The sequence below is a fragment of the Haliotis rubra genome, unplaced genomic scaffold (genome assembly GCF_003918875.1).
Source record: "Haliotis rubra isolate DU_JTF1 unplaced genomic scaffold, ASM391887v1 Scf137, whole genome shotgun sequence".
Taxonomy (NCBI): Eukaryota; Metazoa; Mollusca; class Gastropoda; order Lepetellida; family Haliotidae; genus Haliotis; species Haliotis rubra.
The window spans coordinates 1,572,378-1,597,121 of record NW_025765303.1 but is presented as its reverse complement, the minus strand read 5'-3'; the positions used below and the strand labels follow the sequence as shown (position 1 = coordinate 1,597,121).

The window sequence follows — 24,744 nt, the reverse complement described above, 5'->3', positions numbered from 1 at the left end:
AGGGAGAGGGTTCTATGGATATGCGGCTTCTGCATGGCAACGTTTCATTGTAGATGTAAACAGCTGTGCTCGTTTGATAACAGTCTTAGCATCTACACCGAAACGTCGCATATATTGTAACAAATCTCCCTTATCGAGTTTGAACATGTCACGCACTCAGTAAATAATTTGTTTTGATTATTTTGAATTATCATACGTTTATTCAGGTTCTATATGGTCTCCGGGGGGAAAAACGCATAGTTCGAATTAACGGTAATCGAATGTCGAATTATCAGTAGTTTGACATTAACGAACAATGAGTGAATTTAGTTATACGCCGCTTTTAGTAATATTCCAGCAAAATCACGGCGGGGCACATCACAAGTTGGTTTCACTATGTGGGGAATCGAACCTGGGTCTTCGGCGTGACGAGCGAAAGCTACGGCTCCTTAACGAAGAGTAGAAATTACGACTTACGACTGTTTCCAGACCGACAGTGAAATCCTTATAAACGATACATCGATACATCGGAATTCGACTTTCGAGATTAAATTTTCTCCTAACACAAAACTGATTTTTATAATTAGAACCATACTAGCCACCCACTTCCAGAAAATAGTTTAGAATTAGTTCATCCACAATAAACAAAGTTGAATTTCAAACAAAACATAGCCAGCAATCAAAAAAAAACATATCTGAATTTCTGGTATTTCCTTTCCTGCGAAATTACAGTTACAATTTCTCTTAACTCGATTTTATTTACATATCGACATAAAGCGTCTAAGTTTTGTGGTCACTCCACTTTTCTTGAAACATTTTTCAACACGCATTTTCGAAAGATTTCGAGTTAACGAAGTTTCCGATGGACGAAGTCTATCACACAGATCCTGAAACAAGTTCGGAAACAGTTCCTGAAACAAGTTCGGGAACAGTTCCTGTAACAAGTTCGGAAACAGATCCTGAAACAAGTTCGGAAACAGATCCTAAAACAGGTTTTTCTAATAATACATAAACACATGTTGATGATGTCCTTTTACTGTACTGTGAGTGAGTGAGTTGAGTTTTACGCCGCTTTTAGAAATAATCCAGCAATGTAATGACGGGGGACACAATAAACGGGCTTCGCAGATTGTACTCATGTGGGGAATTGAACCCGGACCTACGCCACGACGAGCAAACGCTTCTACCACCCCGACTCCCCTATATGTGTTGTTAGTATGGAGATGGCTTTAGTCGTATGTATGTGCATAAAACACTTAGACATACGCCGCGTGTAGCTTTAACATACAGATAACATCGCCTTGCTTTCTATTTCATGCCGGAAATCAAATATCTAACTGACATCCCTTGTCTTGCTCCTTTGAGATGATACTGAGCGTTTGAATGGTTATGTTACAGCATACTGAATACGTGATAAAACCTTTGTGATAAAACCTTTTAATGCCGCACTTAGAATATTCAACCCCGCGAGCTATATGGTGGCGGTCTGTAAATAATCGAGTCTGGGCCACACCAACGCACACACACACATATATATTTTAATTCTTTATACTACCTGGGCAGGTTTTGTATGAATACTACAAACGACCACAGTTACTGTACTAAGACGATTATTACGTTTCTCGTTAGCATAAAACCTAATGTCCGTATATACTTTGACGATTTAACATAATGAACAGAAGGACAAGTCCAGACAGATGACTGTTTGTAGAGAACACCTCCAAGGATTACGTTTATATAATATGACATATATTTACAGTCCAGATTAATGTGGTAGCTCAGGGTATTATCTTTGATGGCAACATTCAAGGACAGACAATGGATTTTAATTGTGCAGTGTAAGATCGAATACTTCAGGTAGAAGGTTAAATTGTGAGTGAGTGAGTGAGTGAGTGAGTATGGTTTTACGCCACCTTTAGCAATATTCCAGCAATATCACGGCGGGGAACATCAATATAACTAGGGGGCACTATACTCATATTTGACGGAATTTGGCGTAATGGCTCCAGGGGTAGTGGCCGCCATATTGCTCATTCCAAATAAAACACCCGCATATCTGGAAACATTCAGAGCAGGATACTAACCGTGAGTGAGTTTGGTTTTACGCCGCTTTTAGCAATATTCCAGTAATATCATGGCGGGGGACACCAGAAATGGGCTTCACACATTGTAACCATGTGGGGAATTGAACCCGGGTCTTTGGCGTGACGAGCGAACGCTTTAACCATCGTGACGTGAGAGTTAAATATCTTTCCTTGATACAACCCATAATTAGATTGACAGTATGTATGTATGGATGTGTTTGTGTGTGTGTGTGTGTGTGCGTGTGTGTGCTTGCGTGCGTTTTCGTGTGTAACATGTTGTTTATCGAGCGTAGTGTGTATATATATAGTGTGCTGGCGAAGTGTTTGGTCGTGAAATGTTGGGTTGGTTTGCTGTTTAACGCCGCATTCAGCAATATTCCAGCTATATGGCGGCTCTGTCTAAATTACACGTATTTAAAAAAATCGGAGAGAAGAGGTTCTTTTAACCAGACTTCGTCATGGGCAGTATAGTCTTGGTGCATATCTAAGTATTATTAATGAAGATATTTTTGAGAATGGTTCCGTGTGCAAACAGCTAGATAATGTGCCGCATTATTTACTCCTTTGCCAAGAATATGTAAATCATCGTAAGAGGATGGTGGAATGTCTTAAGCTCTGTATTGCCATTTCTTTGGCTGGACTACTGTGCTCAAGGATATCGTTCGCGATGTTCAGAATGTCATTCTTGATTGTATTAAAGCGTGTGGCAGCTTTACTACTTTATATAAGTTTAGAAACCTAGCAAACCTTTATGATGGGCAAGGTGTAAATGAGCCTAGTTGTCCGAACACCTATTAAACTATTAATGATCAATCAATCAATCTATATGGCGGCGGTCTGTAAATAATCGAGTCTGGACCAGACAATCCACTGATCAACAGCATGAGCATCGATCTACGCGATTGGGATACGATGACATGTGTTAACCAAGTCAGCAAGCCTGACCACCTGAATCCGTTAGTCGCCTCTTACGACAAGGATGGGTTACAGAAGACCAATTCTAACCCGGATCTTCACTGGTCTGTGACGCCTGGGGGATACGGTACATAGTAGCATACTGGACCATAGTTTATAAGTGTGTATAGTTGGGCTTTGTGGTACTGTGTGGGAGGGTTGATTATTGAGTTATGGGTTGTTATGGGTTGTTGGGCGTAATGTGTAGTGTATAATCAATTTTATTTTGATGAGTGGTTCATTTTACACTCAAGTATCAAAGATCACTACTTAACTACTGTATATGATTACATTACTCCATCACACGACTGGTGTAATCAGGGACTTGCCGGGCGACCCGTGATGCCTTCACATAATGCAAGCCATTAAGACACTTAGTCATAATACACAATAGATCTACACGTGTTGACGTGTTCATATCCATGAGATCGATAATAGTATTACTGTACCGTAAACTGCCTAATGAGGCCCACTCCCCGGCCCCCACTCCCCTCTCCTTTGTTCTGTTCACCTGAACTTTATCACAGAACATCATCATTTTGAATTCCGACTACTACTAACACTACAACCACTACCACTACCACCACAACCACTATTACTACTGCTGCTGCTGCCACTACTACCACCACTACTACTACTACTACTACTACTACTACTACTACTACTACTACTACTAACACTACAACCACTACCACCACCACCACTACTACTACTACTGCTGCTGCTGCTGCTACTACTACTACTACTACTACTACTACTACTACTACTACTACTACTACTACTACTACTACTACTAGGCCATATAGATGGAATATGGCTATGTTATGGAATACTGCGGCGTTAAACAACAAACAAAACCAACTACTACTACTACTACTACTACTACTACTACTACTACTACTACTTCTACCACTCTGCCATATGGCTTGAATATTGCTGCGTGCGGCGTTAAACCAACTATTACTACTAATTGACAAGTTTTATTTGGGCTGGGACCACGGTCTCTGATAAGGGAAGGTACGGTATAAATAATGTTACGGCTCAGTGAATACATCCAAATCCTCCTGTCGGTAAATATCTCCAACGGACAGCTACACGGTCTATTGGCTGTGGTAATACCACATTGTACTGCTCGAACCTGGAGTATAAAACCATGCCCAATCTACCCGGGGACACACAGAGTACAGTTGTCATCGGTTTGAAAGGTAGGTCAGCTCAAACTTTCTGATATATAGATATTGATCCATATAACCTCCACAACTTACACGTATGTTTTTATGTTGACTGGGTTTCTGTTCCTCTCTCAAATGCCCCAGCCCTTTCATATGCAAATAATTGTTCAGCTGGGATTTTAGGTAGTAATAAATCATACTTTTATGGTGTATTTTTGCACATATTTATTTATTGGATAATCCTCTGGTGATGCATGTCAAGAATCATGGTGAAAGCAACTATTTCCACAGCTATTGTAAGCGTGCCAAGGTTGTTCGACAGCATCTGAAATTTGAGGTTGATTTTAGTGATGGCGATGTACTGCTGGACGGTACAGCGATGGGAGTCAACCAGGTGAAGTCCTTCGCCAAGTCTGCCCAGAGTCGGTCATTTGTTGAGAAGCTTTCAGAAGAACCACTGCATCGTGTGTACATGCAGTGTGTGGAACATAATAGCAATCTCACCGACTCCTTTGCCTATATCAGTATGAAATGTCGACTTTGCAATGAATTTACAAAGACCGTATTAAAAGACATGATGGCATGGCTCGTTGTTTCTACTACCGTCTTCGCCCTGCCTGTGGCTTTGACTCCGAGGTCCATCCATGTTTCGACCCTGACCCAGGGCGTCATGGAAAATGATGCTTTTAAACTTCTTTGGAGTAGGCACATACACAGCCTCATATGAATTCCAGTCAACAAATCTGATCTTGTCCTTTTTGAAAAAGCCAATGAATTTATTTATACCATTGAATTTTCGGTCCCTTTTGACAGCAATGTGATTGGCAAGATTTAGGAAAAGCATGCTAAATATGCAGACCTCGCCTTTGAAATGTCTCGCTTGCATCCCAAGTACACTGTCGTCACACTCCCCATTGTTTTCGGTGCCCTTGGTTTGGTACCTCTGATCTCTTGGCGCAGATCTGGAGAGTGTCTGGGTACTCCACCGGGAGCACAGCCCTTCTGACACTCTGGGTAATACAGAAGGCTGCAGTGTTGGGGAGTCTTCATATTCTCCGAAAAGTTCTTGGTGGGTTCGACAAAGCAGTGTTTCCTGGGAGAAGTCCGATTCGCTGTCTGAACTGCGTGTAGAGGGCGCAAGAGCCCTGAGCTGATGATGAGCCTTACCAGCCTGACTGTGCCAGGATCACTCGAACCCTCTCTGCTGCATGTCATCTGTAAAATGATAAGTTGTAATAAAAGTAGGGTAAATTCTTCAAAGGCATTTAGAAGTCGGTGTAGTAATACAAGACAAATCTTATGGATAGCAACTTCTTTGTTTGTACGACGTTTCTGGGCTAGTTCTTGCCCCTTCTCCTGGTGGATAATCCTTGCAACCCAAAGTAGGGTAATAAAAACGTCAAACTGTAAATGGTTTTCGAAACCGGTATTGGAAAATGTTCCCAAAGACCATTACTTCACTGTTCTCTCGTGGATACAGAGTGGGTTCTTCTTTGTTTATACAAAGGTCGGAAAATACAAAATATTCCCCAAAATAGGCACTGACTGACCTCCCTCCCAAGACGCCCTACTATCTGTCACTACAAAATATTCACTGAGTGTCTTACGGATCCTGTGACGTCATACTGCACCTCCAATGATAACATCAACATGGAGCAGAAAGGGATGCTCGGGTTGCAAGGATCAATTGTTGGTTAAAGCCATGCACCATCTTCTTCTCTCAATGTGTTGGACAGACTACAGGAAAGTTTGTGATTCTGAACCTCGCGAAGGGACTTTGAGGTCACTAGAATGCAGTGACCGCCTAAGGTTATTACTTGTTTTACTCAACTTGAGGGTAAGTGCTGGCATCCTTTTCCAGAAACTATTTCCATTAGAAGAGGTCATTAGGAACGATTCATTTTGTCCTTTACGTTTCCGCCTGTCACTAAATCCATTAAGCCTTTTACTTAAAAGAGAAGATCATTATCTTCTCCTCAGCATAGATCCCTTTTATTCACTTCCCTTTACATGGATGACGTCTTACTAAGGGAGACACAGAAAAGACAGGTTCTCCTCTTTGTAACACATATTTGATGCCCTTGGGACTCAACAAATGCAACGTTATTACACGTGGCAAGACAGAAGAGAGAGGTTTAGCCAATTCACATAGGATTGCTGAACTCTCGTAATAAAGTCCAAACCAACAATTCGTATGCTGTGCCCGCCTTTTCATATTCTTTTGGTGTTGTTGATAATGCGAACCAAGATATCTGACATAATCGTCAGACAATATATGTCACCATCCTCGCTCTTAACACAGTCGTTTATACTTATTTGTTATAAAAAGAGTGTGTGGCTTTATTATCGTCGAGGCTATTCATGACACTATTTGCATTTTTGAAACTGGGTTTGTGTTGTTAACAGGATTGTATCCAATCCAAACCATGTCACGGTAGGGGACTGACTCCCAGAGGGAATAATGAGAAATCTGGTAATTGGTGTGACCGAAAAAAACAACATATTTCGACAATAACACTCATGGTCCAAACTTGTTTCGTGTACCGGTCGTGATTGACGGAAGGTTTGAGTTGAATAGCAGTATTACCTTAATGGGGCGGTAGCGCAGCCTAGTGGTTAATACGTTCTCCAGTCACGCCAAAGACATGGGTTCATTTCTCCACGTGGGTACATTGTGTGAAGCCGTTTGCTGGTGTTCCCCGCCGTGATATTGCTGGAATTTTATGAACCCTACCCACTTACTTATTCCTTAGGTCTAGAGCACTCTAACATTTTGCACTGCATGAAGTAACACACAGTTACCCCCTGTCGAAAACGTTACTTGTTTTCTAGTTAAGAGCCTTAATTAAAATATAAGTATGTTCATGTTATACCGATCGAAATGGCTCTGGTCGATTCTCGACTATGTAACGCACAATTACGAATTTCTAACTTCATTTAAAACTGCTTTTAATGTTTTCTCATTTCATAAGCTTTAAAAAGAATTTGTTGTTGTCAGCGCTAAATGTAATTCTCCCACGGAGAGAGGGTTTCCGGGTGTATAACGGGTGTTTCACGAGAACATAAAACGTGCATTCTTCACGGGAAATTACATTAAGGTGTTTAGCAGAGCAGAAGATTTGTGCAGATGTGCAGGAATATAAGTGGTTAGGTATTTCTACTCGACAGCAGTGACTCAATTAGGATACCGTGCTCAACTGGAAAGGGATCGTGAATAGCTGCACGGAGTTGTGTCCGTTATATCCGTACCATTCGTCATTACTCGCCCCTTTCCGTAACCTCCAAGAACATTCGTAACCACTCGTCCCATTCCGTAACCAGAGGTGAGGTGAGGTGAAATTGGGTTTTACGTCGTACTTGAGAATATTTCGCTCATATGACGACGTGCATGCGTGTGTATGTGTATGTGCGGCTGCTTGTACTAGCCCAGACTTAAGCTGGTTTTATAGTGCTAGCTCACTGAGATACCATGCCGCAGTTAAGCATGAATACCCCACTCAGACACATTATACTGACTCCGAGCCGACCAGTCCTTGTTGTACCCATAAATGCCGAGCGCCAGACAGAGACCAACAAGCACCATATTTTAACGTCTTTTGGTATGACGCGATCGGGGATCGAACCCGCGACCTTCCGCTCTCCGGGCGGACGCTCTAACCACTACACCACGGAGGCGGTCCCGTAACCAGAAAGAAGACTCGTACCCCTCTCGTAGCCATGTCCGGGAAAAATATTCCCCCAGCCAATCAGAATTCGCGTATGTAGAGAAGAAATTGGGTCAAAATAGTTTGTTGGAATAATTTTCATTTCGGTTTGCATAATTTTTCCCCAGAAACTTCCAGTATATTTAATTATTGCATAGTCCTCCTGGGTTTCCTGAATTTTCATAACCGGGATGTATTAACATTATGGCGTAGGAAAGTATTCACCGTTCACTCGGAAGAATTTCCTTGGCATGGATGCCATCTTTGTTTTCTATGGAATCCGAGAAGGGACATTGTTGCGTTGTCGCATTGTCGCCCTCTCAAAAACAAGTAAAATGAGGCAAAATAAACCAAATAGCGACAAGTAAAATGAGGCAAAATAAACCAAATAGCGACACGCGACATCGCGACATTTCGCCCATTTGTCGCATTGTCGCGATGTCGCTTGTCGCGTTTTGACAATTTTCAAGGTCAAAATATGTCGCATTGTCGCCCTATCTAAGATGTGGAAAAAGAAGCCTAAAAATTGATTAAAACGCGACAATGCGACATATTCAATATGTCGCATTGTCGCGTGTCGCGTTGTCGCCCTTTTCGATTACCGGTGCGCATGCGTAGAAAGTCAATTAGTCTACGCATGCGCAGGAAAAGTTATACTCTATTTCACACTTCAGTGGTCTTTTGTTACCTCCAATGGTTTTTACAATGAAGTAGTACACGTAATGATAATGGGGCTGCTTTTCGTGAACTTAATGCAAATCTTTCATTGTTGCTTTGAATATTATTGCATCTATTGTAAATGTATTTGTCCAATCAAGTGTGTTTTAGCAGCAACACAAATCATTGGCGCTACTATTCATTGTAATGACGGCACACGGTGGCCCTGTCATTCAAGGCGAGGCAATTTGCTATGCAGGGTTGTGTCTCTTAGTCACACTAGATAACTATGATCATAGGTTCTAATCCCAGCACCATACACACTCATCACTTTGAACATTTCACCCATGACAACGCGACATATTTTGACCTTGAAAATTGTCGCTATGTCGCGTGTCGCCCTTTGGAGGAATAAAAAAAAACATTATTCAAAACGCGACACGCGACATCGCGACAATGCGACAAATGGGCGAAATGTCGCGTTGTCGCGATGTTGCGTGTCGCGTTTTGGTTAATTTTGCCTCATTTTGCTTGTATTTGAGAGAGCGACAACGCGACAATGCGACAACGCGACAATGTCCCTTCCAGGATTCCATAGTTTTCCAAGTAAACTAGAATTACAAGCCCCTGAAAATGCTTCGGCGACTAGACTATTGTTTTCTCTCTGCGCTTTTGCACTCAGACAGAGCCACGTTCAATAAAATGGCTACGAGAGGGGTACGAGTTTTCTTTCTGGTTACGGAAAGGGACGAGTTGTTTTGAATGCTCCAAGAAGACACGAGTCGCAAGTCGGTTTGTCCCGGAATAACACGAGTTGGTCACGAACGATATCCGTACAAGGAGTGACGTATTTCAACTATCGGTTTTACCATGCATTCATCCCACTGACACACCAGATGTAACATGGATTCCCGCAAAATATTTGGGGTCATTTACAACCCATGTATATAAATTATATTTTGGCACCGAGTTTTACAAATACTCACGGTGTCTCATTTTCAGCAGACTAGACCGTGTGTTATCCATATTGTGCCGAACACCAGGCAGTTTAAAAACAAGTACCATCTTTTGAGTGAGTGAGTGAGTGAATGAGTGAGTTTAGGTTTACGCCGCACTAAGCAATATTCCAGCTATATGGCGGCGGTCTGTAAAAAATCGAGTCTGGACCAGACAATCCAGTGATCAACAGCATGAGCATCGATCTGCGCAATTGGAAACCGATGACTACCATCTTTTGATGTCTGTTGGTTTGATGCATCCGGGGATCGAACCACCTGTCTGTTACGCTCCGTCCACTAGATCACATACGCGGTGTGTAACATATGGAATACAGTTGGAAGAGGCGTTCACCCAACCCACTGTAAATAACGATACGGACATGTTACTGTTGCAATGACTAAGTCGTGGCCACAATGCAAAACATCTTTTTTTTTAGAGTAAAATGTGAAATATATCTTGATTTGTTTGGGATGAAATAACGATTAATGGGTTAGAAAACCACATTAAATGTTCGTTAGACTTGCATAAGTATCTAATGTAATAATTATTAGTTTAAAGGATAGTTTCTAGGGTAATAATTATCAGTTTAAAGGATAATTTCTAAGAAATGTAAATAACAGACTAGTTTAAATGATAATTTCTAAAAATTATAAATAACTGACTGGCGCCATGTCTCGCTCATCTAGACTTGTCTCTTCAAAGGACCGCCGCCATATAGCTGGGATATTGCGGAGTGCGGCGTAAAACTAAACTCACTCACTCACACTCTTCAAAGGATAGAATTGCTATATCCATGGGCTTAGCATTCAGTACAGTCTTGGATCAAGGCTACATGTTTGTGTAGATATCTCTGTATTGGACAGTCGTAACTATTCATCAACTGTTGGCATCGTTGATTCAGTGACATCAGCCTTACTTCATTTGCCCCTTGTTTTTCAGAAGTATGCGGACATTGCTGTGTTTAAGTTTATCGATTGCACCAAATCATAGATGAATTATTTTTCTTCAGATTAAGGGTGAATCGCAGTAGATCTGAGGACAGTATGCGGGTATTGCTGTGTTTCTGTTTATTGATGGCGTGCTTTGGGACGCCAGGAGCACGGCCTAGGACGGTTCGTCGAAATATAGACCTGCAGGACGATGAAAAGAAATTCATCAAGGAATTTGATACGTTCTTGGACGAATCTGAAGGAATAGCTTCAAAAGATCATTGGACGTCAAGCGATGTCAAACCATTGGAAAGTAAGTAGCTCACAGAACAAGTACGATGTTTTGAATCATCTGCAATAGCCATACCCTCTTTAACGGGTTGAATAAGCGAAATTATGGGAAATTATATTATTGAGAGATGGTTCATAAATCCTGCACATTACTGGAGACACAATATCCATTGGGCCCTACATTGGCAATACAGTGAATTGATCACTAAAAAGGAGAGGAACAGTCGGGTAGCCTGATAGTTAAAGCGTTCGCTTGTCACGCTGAAGAACTGGGTTCAATTCCCTGCATACGTACAAGGTGTGAAGGTCAATTCTGATATCCCCCTTTGAAATTTTGCTTAAACCTTACGTAAAAACATACTCACTCACTGGAAATGAGTATTGACACCAGGGCCCACATGCACAAAGCGATCTTAGCGCTACGACTATTTTAAGCCTAGGTTAGACTATGGGAGTTACAATCATTGTACAATGCATTGTGCAAGTGAACCCAGGTTTTAGCGAAAAGGACGCCATGCCCTGCTCTAACAGCAGGTCCCGCAACTAAAGAGAAAGTAAGTATATATTTGTTTAAATATTGTTATTGGTTATGAGAAGTATAAAGGTTTAATCGAATTTCTTTCCAGCATTCGGTTTGATGCAGAAGGCGTTCATCTCCGACATGGTTCTCCAAACCTGTATTGTGTCTGGGGTGTACCTTCGCCAAGAGAAAGGACACACACCAACAACCACGCGAACGGAGAAGCTGGTAAGCCGGCTGTTGAATCTGTTGAGGACCAAGAGGTCAACAGATGCCCCTATGACGACTGGAATGGGTCAGTACATATTAAGTGTTGTATTTTCCAGACTTGGTATAACGCTGACTATAAACAGTGGGATCTGTCAAATCCGGATTCCTTGTAAACCGGTTTTCTCCATAATCCGAACTACTCTCTGAGTCCAGGCTAAATTGTTCTTAATTTATTACACAAGCTTGCTTTACAATCCGGACGTAGCTGACTTAAATAACAGTCGCTGAATAAACATATCCGTTACTTCTGTTCTCAATGGTTAATTAATTCTATAAACACATACCCGTGAAGGTTCGGGTTAGAATATTGATCTTCAGTAAGCCATGCTTGACTAACGGGATCAGGTGGTCAGGCCCGCTGACTTGGTTGACACATGTCATCGGTTCCCAATTGCGCAGATCGATGTTCATGCTGTTGATCACTGGATTGTCTGATTATTTACAGACCGCCGCCATATAGCTGGAATATTTCTGAGTGCGGCGTAAATCTAAACTCACTTACTCACTCTTTAAACACACCTTATTTAATGTGATAAGATTAACTCAGAGTCAGTTTGAAGTCCTATAAATGACAGCTTACATGAATGTTTCACATTCACTTCAGCGAAACGTAGGCGGTCTGATTTGTCACAAAGTGAAACTTATTGACATTAACGGACACAAGTTGACTAATCCCGACTGCTTTATAATCCGGGCAAATTAGTCGGTCCCAGGCAGTCCGTAATGGACAGATTCCATATATTGTAATTTCGTGATTACGGGTATCGTGCTGACAAACTCTGGTTTTTATTCGGGAATCGAACCCGTGACAACGGATCCTGGAATGTGTGAACTATACACAGCAAACGTATGTGCCTTCGATCACTGAGCGGTTTGGTTCCCCATTACTGCATCAGTAGAACATGTTCTCATTGTAGACAAACAGACCCAATATGGTATAGTACTTTATTCTCAGTATGGTAGAGCCCCGTATGGTACAGCCCATATGGTACAGCCCGTACGGTAATCCCCATATAGTAGAGCCCTGGATGGTACAGCGTCGTGGCTTTGCCCCGCAACCCCAGTATGATATAGCTCCGTGTCGTACAACCTCCATATAGTACAGTTTCGTACGGTATATCCTTGTATAGTAGAATCCAGTATGGTACACCCTCGTATGGTATCGCCCTGTATGGTATATCCCCGTATGGTACAGCCCCGTATGCTACAGCTCCGTATGGTACAGGCCCGTATAGTACAGCCCCGTATAGTATAGACTCGTACCATATTCCTTCATTGCGTAGATTCTGATGATAATAAAAATGTTTTTTCACTCCTATTCATAAACCACTGGTATAGCACAAACTCCCCTATTTAGAGGCGACCGCGATAGTACTGGATTATCACTGACAACACCATGCAGTATTAACTGACTCACGCATTCTTACAGACTGGGAGAAGGACCCCTTAAATCTGCTGGAAGATGCTGAAAGTCAGTTCCGGAACCTCTGCTTCACACTCTTCGACCTGAGGAGACTGAACAGGAAACTAGCGGTAAGCCATGCTCACATGTAATGTTCCCCTATGGAGTGTGTGTGTGTGTGCGCGCGCGTGCGTGCGTGGGTTGTTTTTTTTCCCCCGGGGTTTTCAACTTGTCCGTCCCCAGCTACTCTTACTTGTAATATGCGATGCTGATTGATCCAGCCGTAAGGCTCGGTAACTTTAACTTTCTATTGTAATACTATACTCTTAAAAAAAGTAGTGGAACTTCATTTTTAATTTACGATTGAAAAAATTGGGAGCTATATTGGAGTCAATCAATGTTGAGAGATGTTTTGAGAGTACATCACCACTTGCACATCCTTATGACCATAGTTGTTTGTACAGTAATCGCTTATACTTCTTATCCAAATTGAAAGTGCAGGTTCCTCTACTTTTTAATATAATAATAAGAGTATATAATAAACTCTCTCAGGTTCCGGGTTAGAATTTGTCATGCAGTGGTAAATCTGGAATATTGCAGAATATGCTCTTAAAACAACATTCTCCCTCTGACGTCATGGTGGCTCGTTATTTGTCAACACTGAGATGTAATTTATTTTAACAATTAATCATCATTGACTTATTAATAATATATAAGAATATGTTAATCGTGTAGAGTTCTTTTTCTATTAATATCAATAAGAGCATTTTAGTCGAATGTCAATCATATGTTAAGACAATCCAACACATTTACAATTGAAGACAAGGCCTCATGAACTTCATCCTTCATTCAGTGTTAAAGCTGATTGTATTTGATGGTGTGTTAGTGAATACGAAATGTAAATATACAGGAGGCAAAATAATGGTTATGACTTGGAAAGAATATAACTTGTTACTTCCTTTGATAATAAGGTGAGGTTACGTGAGATGAGGTGAAATGGGGTTTAACGTCGTACTTAAGAATATTTCGCTTATATGATGACGTGCGTGCGTGTGTTTGTGTGGCTGCTTGTACTAGCCCAGACTTAAGCTGGTTTTATAATGCTAGCTCACTGGAGATACCATTCCACAGTTAAGCATGAATACCCCACTCAGACACATTATACTGACTCCGAGCCAACCAGTCCTTGTTGTACCCATTAATGCCGAGCGCCAGGCAGGGACCAACAAGTACCATACTTTAACGTATTTTTGCATGGCGCGGCTGGGGATCGAACGTTCTAACCACTACACCAAGGACGATAAGAAGATACATGACACGATATTTAACTGAAGTTCCCACTTATATAGGAAGCACATGGTCACAAACCACGCTTGTTGTCCTATTCAGAAAACTACGGTTATAACGAACTCGCAGGGACCACTAATCGTAGTTCGTTTTAATCGTAGTTCGTTTTATGCATTTCTACTAAATATATAGCAAGTGGCCTGGACTACTAAAAGAGGAGACTGTCAACTGTTGTCTATGCTACACCAGTTGCTGATGTGGTCGCCAGTGGCACGTTGGTTCATACAAACACAACAATCATTATTTGAGACCTGAACGACAATCCGATTGGTGGTCTAGTCATGGTGAACATTCTTTCCGGCATTGGGGATGTTCTCGTTTATGTTATTCCTCTCAGGTTGCAAGTAAACTGTTACCGTTAGATCGATAGAAGCGCGTTCGTTATATACGTAATTTACAAGTTCTTCTATAACCAAATCAACTGTCGTACCACTGGGTTCCATTGAAATGGGTCCCGGGATAAGAAAACTATAGGTGAAATAATAAAACATTTGTGTCTGTGTATCGGAAGAGTTAGCAAAATGAGTATGGTTTTACGACGCTTTAAGCAATATTGCAGCATTGTCGCGGCCGGGGACATTGGAAAAGGGCTTCACACATTGTACCAATGTAGGGAATAAAAACTCGGGTCTTCAGCGTTTCGAGCCAACGCTTTAACTATTAGGCTACCCCACCACCCCTCCAACCTGATTTGTATAGTACTTCAAAATATATGACATAATTTTCCAATTTGGAATGGGTAGATTAATAAGTAACAAATTGAATATTTAATCATTTTAATACTCAACCATTTCTACAAAGTGGAGTGGAACACTTTTTATGGAGAGACAGCTTCTTTGTTGCAGTAGTTGCGACGTTTCGGTGTAGATCCTAACACCGTTATAAAGCAAATGATAACGGTGTTAGGATCTACACCGAAACGTCGCAACTACTGCAACAAAGAAGCTGTCTCTCCATAAAAAGTGTTCCACTTCATCATACCAGCTTCTAAATGCCACTTAAGGAAGGCATTTCTACAAAGCACAATGTATTATCATTGTATATTTCAGGCCGCGGGGCAAGAAAGTACTACACAAATGGTCTAGGGGCACATGTTACCACAGAAACAACGATAACAACCAAATAACTGTAAATTGTAATACAAATGCTGCTCATTGCATTTTTAACACAGCAAATGCGATGATCATACATGCATTATCATTAGATGTAAACAAAAATAAATAAAGTTTTTGTTATTTTTTGTTTGTATTTTTTATGGAGTTTTGCGTTACACATTTGTAATACTTGAACCGTTTGAATACTCTGTGTTCACTAACAGCTGGAGTCACAGTTTAATAATGGTTCATAAACACATGTCATATTGGTTTGAATCGAACAATTGACTCTGCTTTCAGTGGACTCGTATAATAATAGTTTTAAATTCTTTATAAACACATGATATTATGGTTTGAATCGAACAGTTGACTCTGCCTTCAGTGGTTTAAAACGTTTTAGTGTTTACTTTCTTGTATTTCTAATTACAATTTTAATGTGATCTTTTACAGAAAAATATCATTCGCGTCCGTTTAGCGATGAAAATCATCGCGGAAGGTACAGTGCACGGATATATGAAGAAGTCACGTGATAACGCTCAAATGAAACTCAATGACACACGCCCCACGTAGAAACTCTAGTTTCTTCGGATGAGAGTTTGACACATATAGCACGGTGGACGTGTTGTTAGGCCTGCCATCATTGGTCGGCATATATAACCAGGAGACATTGCTAATCCTGTGATTTGGTTCTCACTGAATGGTGAGTGAGTGAGTGAGTTAAGAGTTTAGCAATATTCCAGCAATAACACCAGAAATGTTTGTTTGGTGTTTAACGCCCTCAGCAATATTCCAGCTATATGACTGTGATCTGTAAATTATCGATTCGGCAAAAGACAATCCAGTGACTGCCATCACAAACATCCATCTACGCAATTGGAATACGATGCCATTTGTGTGGTCAACCAAGTCAGCGAGTCTGAACATCTGATTCAGTCAGTCGCCTTTAACGACAAGCATGGGTTGCTGAAGACCAAATGCAACCCGATCTTCACGGGTTAAGAGGACAATATTGAGGAATCGTTGAGTGCCAAATGATGCTCATTTTTAGTTGGGTGAGTTGGATTGGGACGTCGCCGTGTTGCGCTCATTGACATGCAGAAAACTTACGATGGTTTGTTCCTGCCACTGATTAGACCTGATCATGATCCTAGATTCCTCAGCCCATGTCCGAGATTTGTCACCCCATGCCCGAGATTTGTCACCAAATGTCATAGATTCCTCAGCCCATGTCTTAATTTGCCACCCCATGTTGTAGATTCCTCAGCCCATGCCCTAGATTTGTCACATCATGTCGTAGAATCTTCAGGTCATGCAGTAGATTTGCCACGCCATATTGTAGATTCCTCAGTCTATGTCCGAGATTTGTCACCCAATGTTGTAGATTCCTCAGTCTATGCCCGAGATTTGTCACCCCATGTTGTAGATTCGTCAACCAATGCCCGACATTTGTCACCTCATGTCGTAGATTCTTCAGCTCATGCAGTAGATTTGCCACGCCATATTGTAGATTCCTCAGTCTATGTCCGAGATTTGTCACCCAATGTTGTAGATTCCTCAGTCTATGCCCGAGATTTGTCACCCCATGTTGTAGATTCGTCCACCCATGCCCGACATTTGTCACCTCATGTCGTAGATTCTTCAGCTCATGCAGTATATTTGTCACCCCATGTTGTAGATTCCTCAGTCTATGCCCGAGATTTGTCACCCCATGTTGTAGATTCGTCCACCCATGCCCGACATTTGTCACCTCATGTCGTAGATTCTTCAGCTCATGCAGTAGATTTGCCACGCCATGTTGTAGATTCCTCAGTCTATGCCCGAGATTTGTCACCTAATGTTGTAGATTCGTCAACCCATGCCCGAGATTTGTTACCCCATGTTGTAGATTCGTCAACCCATGCCCGAGATTTGTCACACTATGACTTAGATTTGTCACATCATGTTGTAGATTCCTCATCCCATATCTGTCACCCTTATGACAGATTTAATCACCCAATGTCCTAGATTCCTCAGCCCATGTACTAAATATGTCAGTCTCTTACGATAAGCATGGGTTGCTGAGTCCGGCCCTTCAGGGTTCAACTAGTAATTCGATTGTGATATATTTAACACAGGTACACGATGATGGTGTATATCAAACGGGTAATATACACAGTGGTTCAGGACGGGTTTCAGTCTTGCAAGATTAACATAACGTTTGTATATGTTTTGTCAAGCCGGTCTTCAAGTCTTCTGGTCGGCAGTTCAGAAGGAGGGTCTGACTGACATAACGAATCTACGCGTGTTAGAGCAATAGGTTCCACTGTACATAAACTGTTAATGACAATCAGATGAATAAATTCATATACATATGTTTCTTATTACCAATCGTTCGGTACTCGTTTCTTCAGGCTGGTTCTGCTACGGATCTATTGAACGGATTGTTGTTGGAATATCAAAGGATATGGTAACCGATATACGGAACAACGTATGCAAGTTTTGTACTAATCTATTATTTGTTCGCGTTTGTTTATAGGCCCATAAGAAACTGAAGTTATATTTCAGAACTGCGTTCCGTTCCACAAAGCGGTCGTACCGCTGTATATAAACAAGTGAGTGAGTGTGGTTTTACCAATCTTTTAGCAATATTCCAGCAATATCGTGGCGAGGGACACCAGAAATGGGCTTCACATATTGTACCCATGTTGGGACTCGAACCCGGGTCTTTGGACTGACGAGCGAACGCTTTAACTACTAGGCTACCCGACCGCCCCGATATGAATACAAAACACACTGATATGCTGAGGGGGCTCCGACCATCAGGCCTACGAGAAACTATTTATTCATAAAACTATTATTGAGTTAAAATAACGTACAAATTAAAAAGTATATTTAGATAAAGTTGTCGCTCACATAAATCCACATATACCAAGTGCATTTACACATATACGTACATGCACATTCACACCAAAGGTTTCTGCCATCACATACGTCACATACTGCCCAATCACACAAAACATATATGCAAATAGTTACAGGTGTAATCGAACACATGTACCTTCTATCATACATAGTTATATTCAAAGAGGAACACCCGCAGACACAGACCGCACACACAGCCACAGGCCATCTTTGCAGCTTTCAAATGGGTGATGTCATCAGTTCCCAATTGCGCAGATTGATGCTCATGCTGTTGATCACTGGATTGTCTGGTCCAGACTCGATTATTTACAAACCGCCGCCATATAGCTGGAATAGTGCTGAGTGCGCCGTAAAACTAAACTCACTCATTCAAATGGGTGAACACTTTTCAACCGAAGCGTACGTGTAAAAGCATCAAACCACTATCCAACACACGTGCATCAAGACACACGGCATGCAATCCGACATACCCGCCCACCCACCTTCTCACCTGCCCACCCAACCAGACACAAGCACATAGGCTAACGACAGCCTTAGTGCTCACTAAATACTCTTTGTGAAACAGGCCATGGTCTTCATTATCTTCAAGCAGAACGAATGCTTTGAGTGACGTTGTAGTAAATCATGACGTCACCAAATCAAACGTCATAGTGATTGTGACGTACCGCCGTATCTTTACTTACGTTATGGGGCTGCTGCAAGAAATAACATTCATCAAATTGAACAAGACTTATGTTACAAGACTACATGCTTATTTAAGCCCATACAGTGTAGAAACCGAAATTGGCCTTTGATGTACGGCATACATATTCCAAGCGAACCCTTACCAGAATGACCCTTCTCTGAGATTCAACAATGAACCGCTTAAAGATGGACATTTGATGCTTCATAGAGGATTTCATATCACGAGCGAGCAAGTGGGTTTGGATAAACGCCGCTTCATCATTATATGGCATTTAAATTTGGGGGAAAGTCCGAAGAAATGAAGGTATCAGACGTTTGCCGTGTTGGCGTAACACACGAGCATCACAGGCCCTCGTGTCTTTGCGTGGATTAAAGATAAAAAAATAAATAATCAAGATGACCTCTGACTCGAAATGCTTCACAGTACAATAAATCATTACGAGCATGGGTATGGCGCTAACAAACGTTGAAACATAATCGAGACAAACAGGTTTTCGAATCTACGATAACAGGTTTCTAGTTTGTCCAAATGACGAACATCTCCACAGCGATTTTCACTGCCAATAATAAAATGACAAACAACGAGAAGGCTCTTTTGATGACATATTTATTTGTTTTAACATATAATATTCCAATATTTGGGTACATATCATCCTACACAGAATACCATCTAGATCACATTCACAACAAATACATGATTGAAACAACAGCACAAATTGTGTCAATTCAAGGATGTGTCCACACAAATCTGAGTGAGTTTAGTTTTACGCCGCACTCAGCAATATTCAGCTATATGGCGGTGGTCTGTAAATAATCGAGTCTGGACCAGACAACCCAGTGATCAAATAGCAAGAACATTGATCTGCGCAACTGGAACAAGATGACATGTGTCAACCAAGTCAGCGAGGCTGACCACCCGATCCCGCCAGTAGCCTCTTACGACAAGCATGGGTTGCTGAAGATCAATTCTAACCAGTGTCAACCAGTGTCAATAATCTGCCGAAATGGTTCTCATGATCGTTGTACAGCGATGAAATTTTCATATCCATTCCGAAACATCTGTAATACGTCATACCATTACACGTATTCTTCACATAGTTGTGACATTCTGTAATTTGTTTATAATCAGTGAATGCCTATTCCAAACCCTTTTTTCGTTACATCACAAATGGGGGCTTCAAAATTAGGCCCCGCACATTTTACCACGGAATGGAACAGATCTCGTTGTTACGACTGAACGCTGTACCCACCAACCTGCCCACTGTCCTGTTTCTGCTACGATTCTCTCTACTTTCATCATGTCATCTAGCCAAAAACTTCACGTACACCAACGTTATGATTTTACACTGGAAATGGTGGGTGCTACTCGTAGACCGGTCATGCAAGTCCTTTTTCGCTAGCCACGGACAGCTGCAATATTGCTTAAAGCAACTTTTACTCATTTCCATATTTTCGCGACCACCTGTTAAATTAAATACGTGACGTCAAGGCCAGAGATTTATTTGTCCTGAATGTCTGCCGAAACAAACTCAATTGGACCTAAATGAATAACAACAATGACATTATATGAATGGATCACTGAAAATATGTGATGATACCATATATTTGCATAAGCATGTCTCTCGCTATTCACTCAATTTACATAGTAAAGTGAGTGTTTATTTGTTATTTCTGAAAACCCAATAACGTTATCATGTCTCTGTTAAGCTACATACTGGAACTCTCTGCCACGGCAGAGTCATTTGATTTCTCGTCCTTGATGACGTCACGCCCGTCGCCATTGGCGTTCCATGGCTGTGTCTCGCCACTTGCAGGGAAAATATCAGCGTACCAACCACGAGGAACCAAGCACATACGTACAACACTTGACGTCATTCCTCAGCAGTGTTCTGAAGATTAGTCACACAATGATTTCATTAAAATCTTCACAATTGGATAATCATTCAAAGATAAAGAGGTCAACGCCAGTGAATGACCCTGACTCTCCCGTTGGCCTGTCCTCATTTCGCCTACACCCGTATCAAAACAAATTTACACGTGACTGCACATCAATCAAGTGCTGTGTTACCTCTAAAATAATGAGTTGACTCAAAAGAACGTTAAACACACAAGATAATCTTGAAGCTTCATACATTGTTTAATAGCTGACATTTACATCATATTACAATGATGGCATTGCTTTGTTTAATATTACTGAAGCTTTAGTACCTGTCCAAAGGCGTCAATTACTTACATCAGGTGATTCGGTGGGTGAAAATTGGCGGTTATATCGTACTCTATGCATATGTTTGTCACGTAAATGATGACTACATTTAGCAGTAAGCCAACAGCTCTATCTCATGCACAACCAACGAAACAGAATGGTCTCAGATTTCACTTGCCCGGTTATAACGCCAACGTTATAACCAGGATGAAGTTATATCCAGGATAACTTCATAACCAGTGTGACGTCATATCCAGGGCGACGTTATAACCAGGATGGCGTTATAATCAGGTTGACGTCATAACCAGGGTGACGTTATAACCAGGATGGCGTTATAACCAGGGTGACGTTATATCCAGGATGTCGATATAACCAGGGTGACGTTATAACCAAGATGGCGGTATAACCAAGATGGCATTATAACAAGGTAACTATAACCAGGGGCCCGTTCCTCAAAGCGATCATAGCGCTAAGATGATCGTAACTCCCATACTTTAACATAGACTTACGACTGTCGTAGCGCTACGATCGCTTTGAGGAACGGGGCACAGGTAATGTTATATCCAGGGTGACGTGATAACCAGGCTGGCGTTATAACCAGGATGACGTCATAACCAGGGTGACGTTATAACCAGGATGGCGTTATAACCAGGTCTAAGCCCATTCTTAACACATTGGCTACGATCAAAGTTAAGAATTCTTAGGGCTACAAACGTTTCGAGAATAAGGGCCCAGGGAAGCTAAATGCGTCAGTCATAATCACCTCAAACATCATAAAACCTATAATAAAACCACAATTAGACAGTGTAATTTGAAGATGTATCTTTTTTTAATTTAGTCATCAGGTAAAGTGTAAACAACACATAAATATCATCAATACAATAATCTGACCCAAGAAGTCACAGACTCTCAAACCTTGTCATCTTTCAAATCCCTACTATAAACTTTCCTCTTCCGCCAAGCTTTCCTGACTGTTAATATTCAACCATATTGTGCGCTTGGAGCATCCTTGTTTGGAAATAGCGCCATATAAATGCAAATATTTTTATCAATAAAATCCAAATCAGGTATTTTTACAATATGCATTGAGTTTCATGAATTATCTTGATTTATGCCAATCAGGTTTAACACACTGTCCGTGAGAAGACCCATCACATTAACTATTGATAAGCTTATTCGATGATAAAAAGCCTCATTTACCTATGTACATACTTTAGCGATTCATCTGATCAAAGCAGCTGATTTGCCATGTCGACCTTTTGGCTTAAAAATTGTCATTATAACCAGAGAATGTGATCTTTTTTTTTCGAAAATACACTGGCGGTGCCTTTATAGCTGGTTTGGCGTGTTGTATAGGGAATTTCAGTGGGTGGAAATCCGTTTAGGTAGGTAATGGCACTATAAACAGGTTGGCGTTATGACAAGGGGTAATATAGCTAGGGGGCACTGGACATACTGACATTTGGTGTGATGGCTCCAGCCACGAGAGGGCAATCATCCCAGGGATAGTGGCCGCTATATTGCTCATTCCAAATAAAACACCCGCATATCTGGAAACAGACAGAGCAGGATACTAACAGTGAGTGAGTTTGGTTTTACGCCGCTTTTAGCAATGTTCCAGTAATATCATGGCGGGGGACACCAGAAATGGGCTTCACATATTGTACCCATGTGGGGAATCGAACCCGGATCTTTCACATGATGAGCGAACGCTTTAACCACTAGGCTACCCCCACCACCCACATTGATAAAGATATACGTCAGTGCAAAATAATGCACCGTTTGGATGATCCTCAGACATATATTCAATTTGACGTAAAGGGTAATACATCCGTAAACTCATATTAATGGATCACGAAATTCGGCGATGACATCGGCGAAACTGAAATGACTTGTTTATTGCATCATTGCTACTAGTGAACTTATAAACTGATGTTGTGAGTTCGGTTTCAGACATCTTTGATTTGATAAAGGAGTGCCAGCTTGTTTGATAAGTAAAACAGGTCTGTGGTGAAAGCATGTATAGGATGCTGACGAACGTGGGGACACATTCAGTGCTAATCTGACATCACAACATTCTGACACGCCCAAGGGACGCAACTCTACACATCGAATTTCAGGCAATTTTTGCCTTAAGTAAATTAAGTAATACCTTAATGCAACATTTCATGCCTGGGTAAAACGCTGCAATGTATGATAAGAAAGGTATGATATTGTAAGGATAACAACTTCCGTATTATTTTGTGATGCGATGTTTCGGTATAGATTCTTTTCCGTTGTCAAGCAACTTCTAAAATGCCAATCAAGCTGATCAGTGTTATGTATGGTTAAACATCACTGTATCAGATACCGTAGCAACTCACCAAAATAGTGCCACGTATGAGTGAGTGAGTTAATTTTTCTTTACCCCGCTTGTAGCTATATTCCTAGACTAACATCCATTCTCTGAAATGAACATATTTTACTGAAAAAAAAGTTCATAGTTAAAAAAAATATATAATGAAAAGGAGCCCTGAGACTTCCCCTTAACCCTGAAAAACTGCAAGCCCTAAGGACCCAGAACCATAAAGGTCCTGATCAGAATGTGTAGACCCTAAATTTTAACAACTATACAATATAAGTAATGTGACAAACTGAGTTAAAGAGTTTTAGTTAACTCTAGTGACTCACTTGTCTTCATTTACAACAAAATCAACATCCATGTCAAGATCCAAGTCTTCTGGACGTAGGAGTCGGGAACACATCGATATCAGCTTATATTAGTAATATTTGTAAAAATCTTATTTCGGTAACACTAGTCAGTTTTCGTTTATTCTGGACAAGTAACTGAAATCGAAAGACGCAACATTTTGTGTTTGAATTTTCAACTAAAGCCTTATAATGCCCAAATGCAGTATTGACTGACTGACTGACCGCTTTTAGCAATATTCCAGCAACATCACGGCGGGGGACACCAGAAATGGGCTTCACACATTCGTTTCGAACCCGGGTCTTCGGCGTGACGAGCCAACGCTTTAACCATTAGGCTACTCCACCGCCCCCAAATGCAGTATTGAAAATACAACTGATGCATATATATGACAGTAGTGTGTCATATTTCTACGTTTAGTGAACTTAGTGCTACAAGCTCAAATTATACAAGGGGCGATTGAGTAGCCTACTGGTTAAAGCGTTCGCTCGTCTCGCCGAAGGCCCGGGTTCGATTCCCCACATGGGTACAATGTGTGAAGCCCTTTTCTGGTGTTCCTCGCCGTGATATTGCTGGAATATTGCCAAAAGCGGCGTAAAATCCGCCTCACTCACTGAAATTATACAATGTGTAAATTAGGATTGTCCTTACAGTGAAAGTATTTTGGGTTCTGAAACTGGACATATTAGCATGAAGAATTTTACACGCATTTCGAGTTGTAATGTTTCGTCAGAATGTCTACTATTTGAGCGGAGTAAGTGCTGATTATTTGTGTATTCATATGGGCTAACTTGTACATAATATAGGATACATATTTCCTGTTACGAATGGGATTATTATACAAGCATGTGTGTCATGCTGATTT

The 24,744-nt window shown here is 41.2% G+C and overlaps 1 protein-coding gene across 1 annotated transcript; it reads left to right on the top strand.

Moving 5' to 3' along the window:
* Nucleotides 1-10,562: 10,562 nt before the first annotated feature.
* Nucleotides 10,563-15,543, top strand: LOC124268263. Its single transcript, XM_046703297.1, has 4 exons — nt 10,563-10,791; nt 11,396-11,584; nt 12,989-13,092; nt 15,358-15,543. Exons 1-4 carry the CDS (start codon nt 10,593-10,595, stop codon nt 15,391-15,393), a joined length of 528 nt encoding a protein of 175 aa, XP_046559253.1. The 5' UTR covers nt 10,563-10,592; the 3' UTR covers nt 15,394-15,543.
* The last annotated feature ends 9,201 nt before the right edge of the window (nt 15,544-24,744 follow it).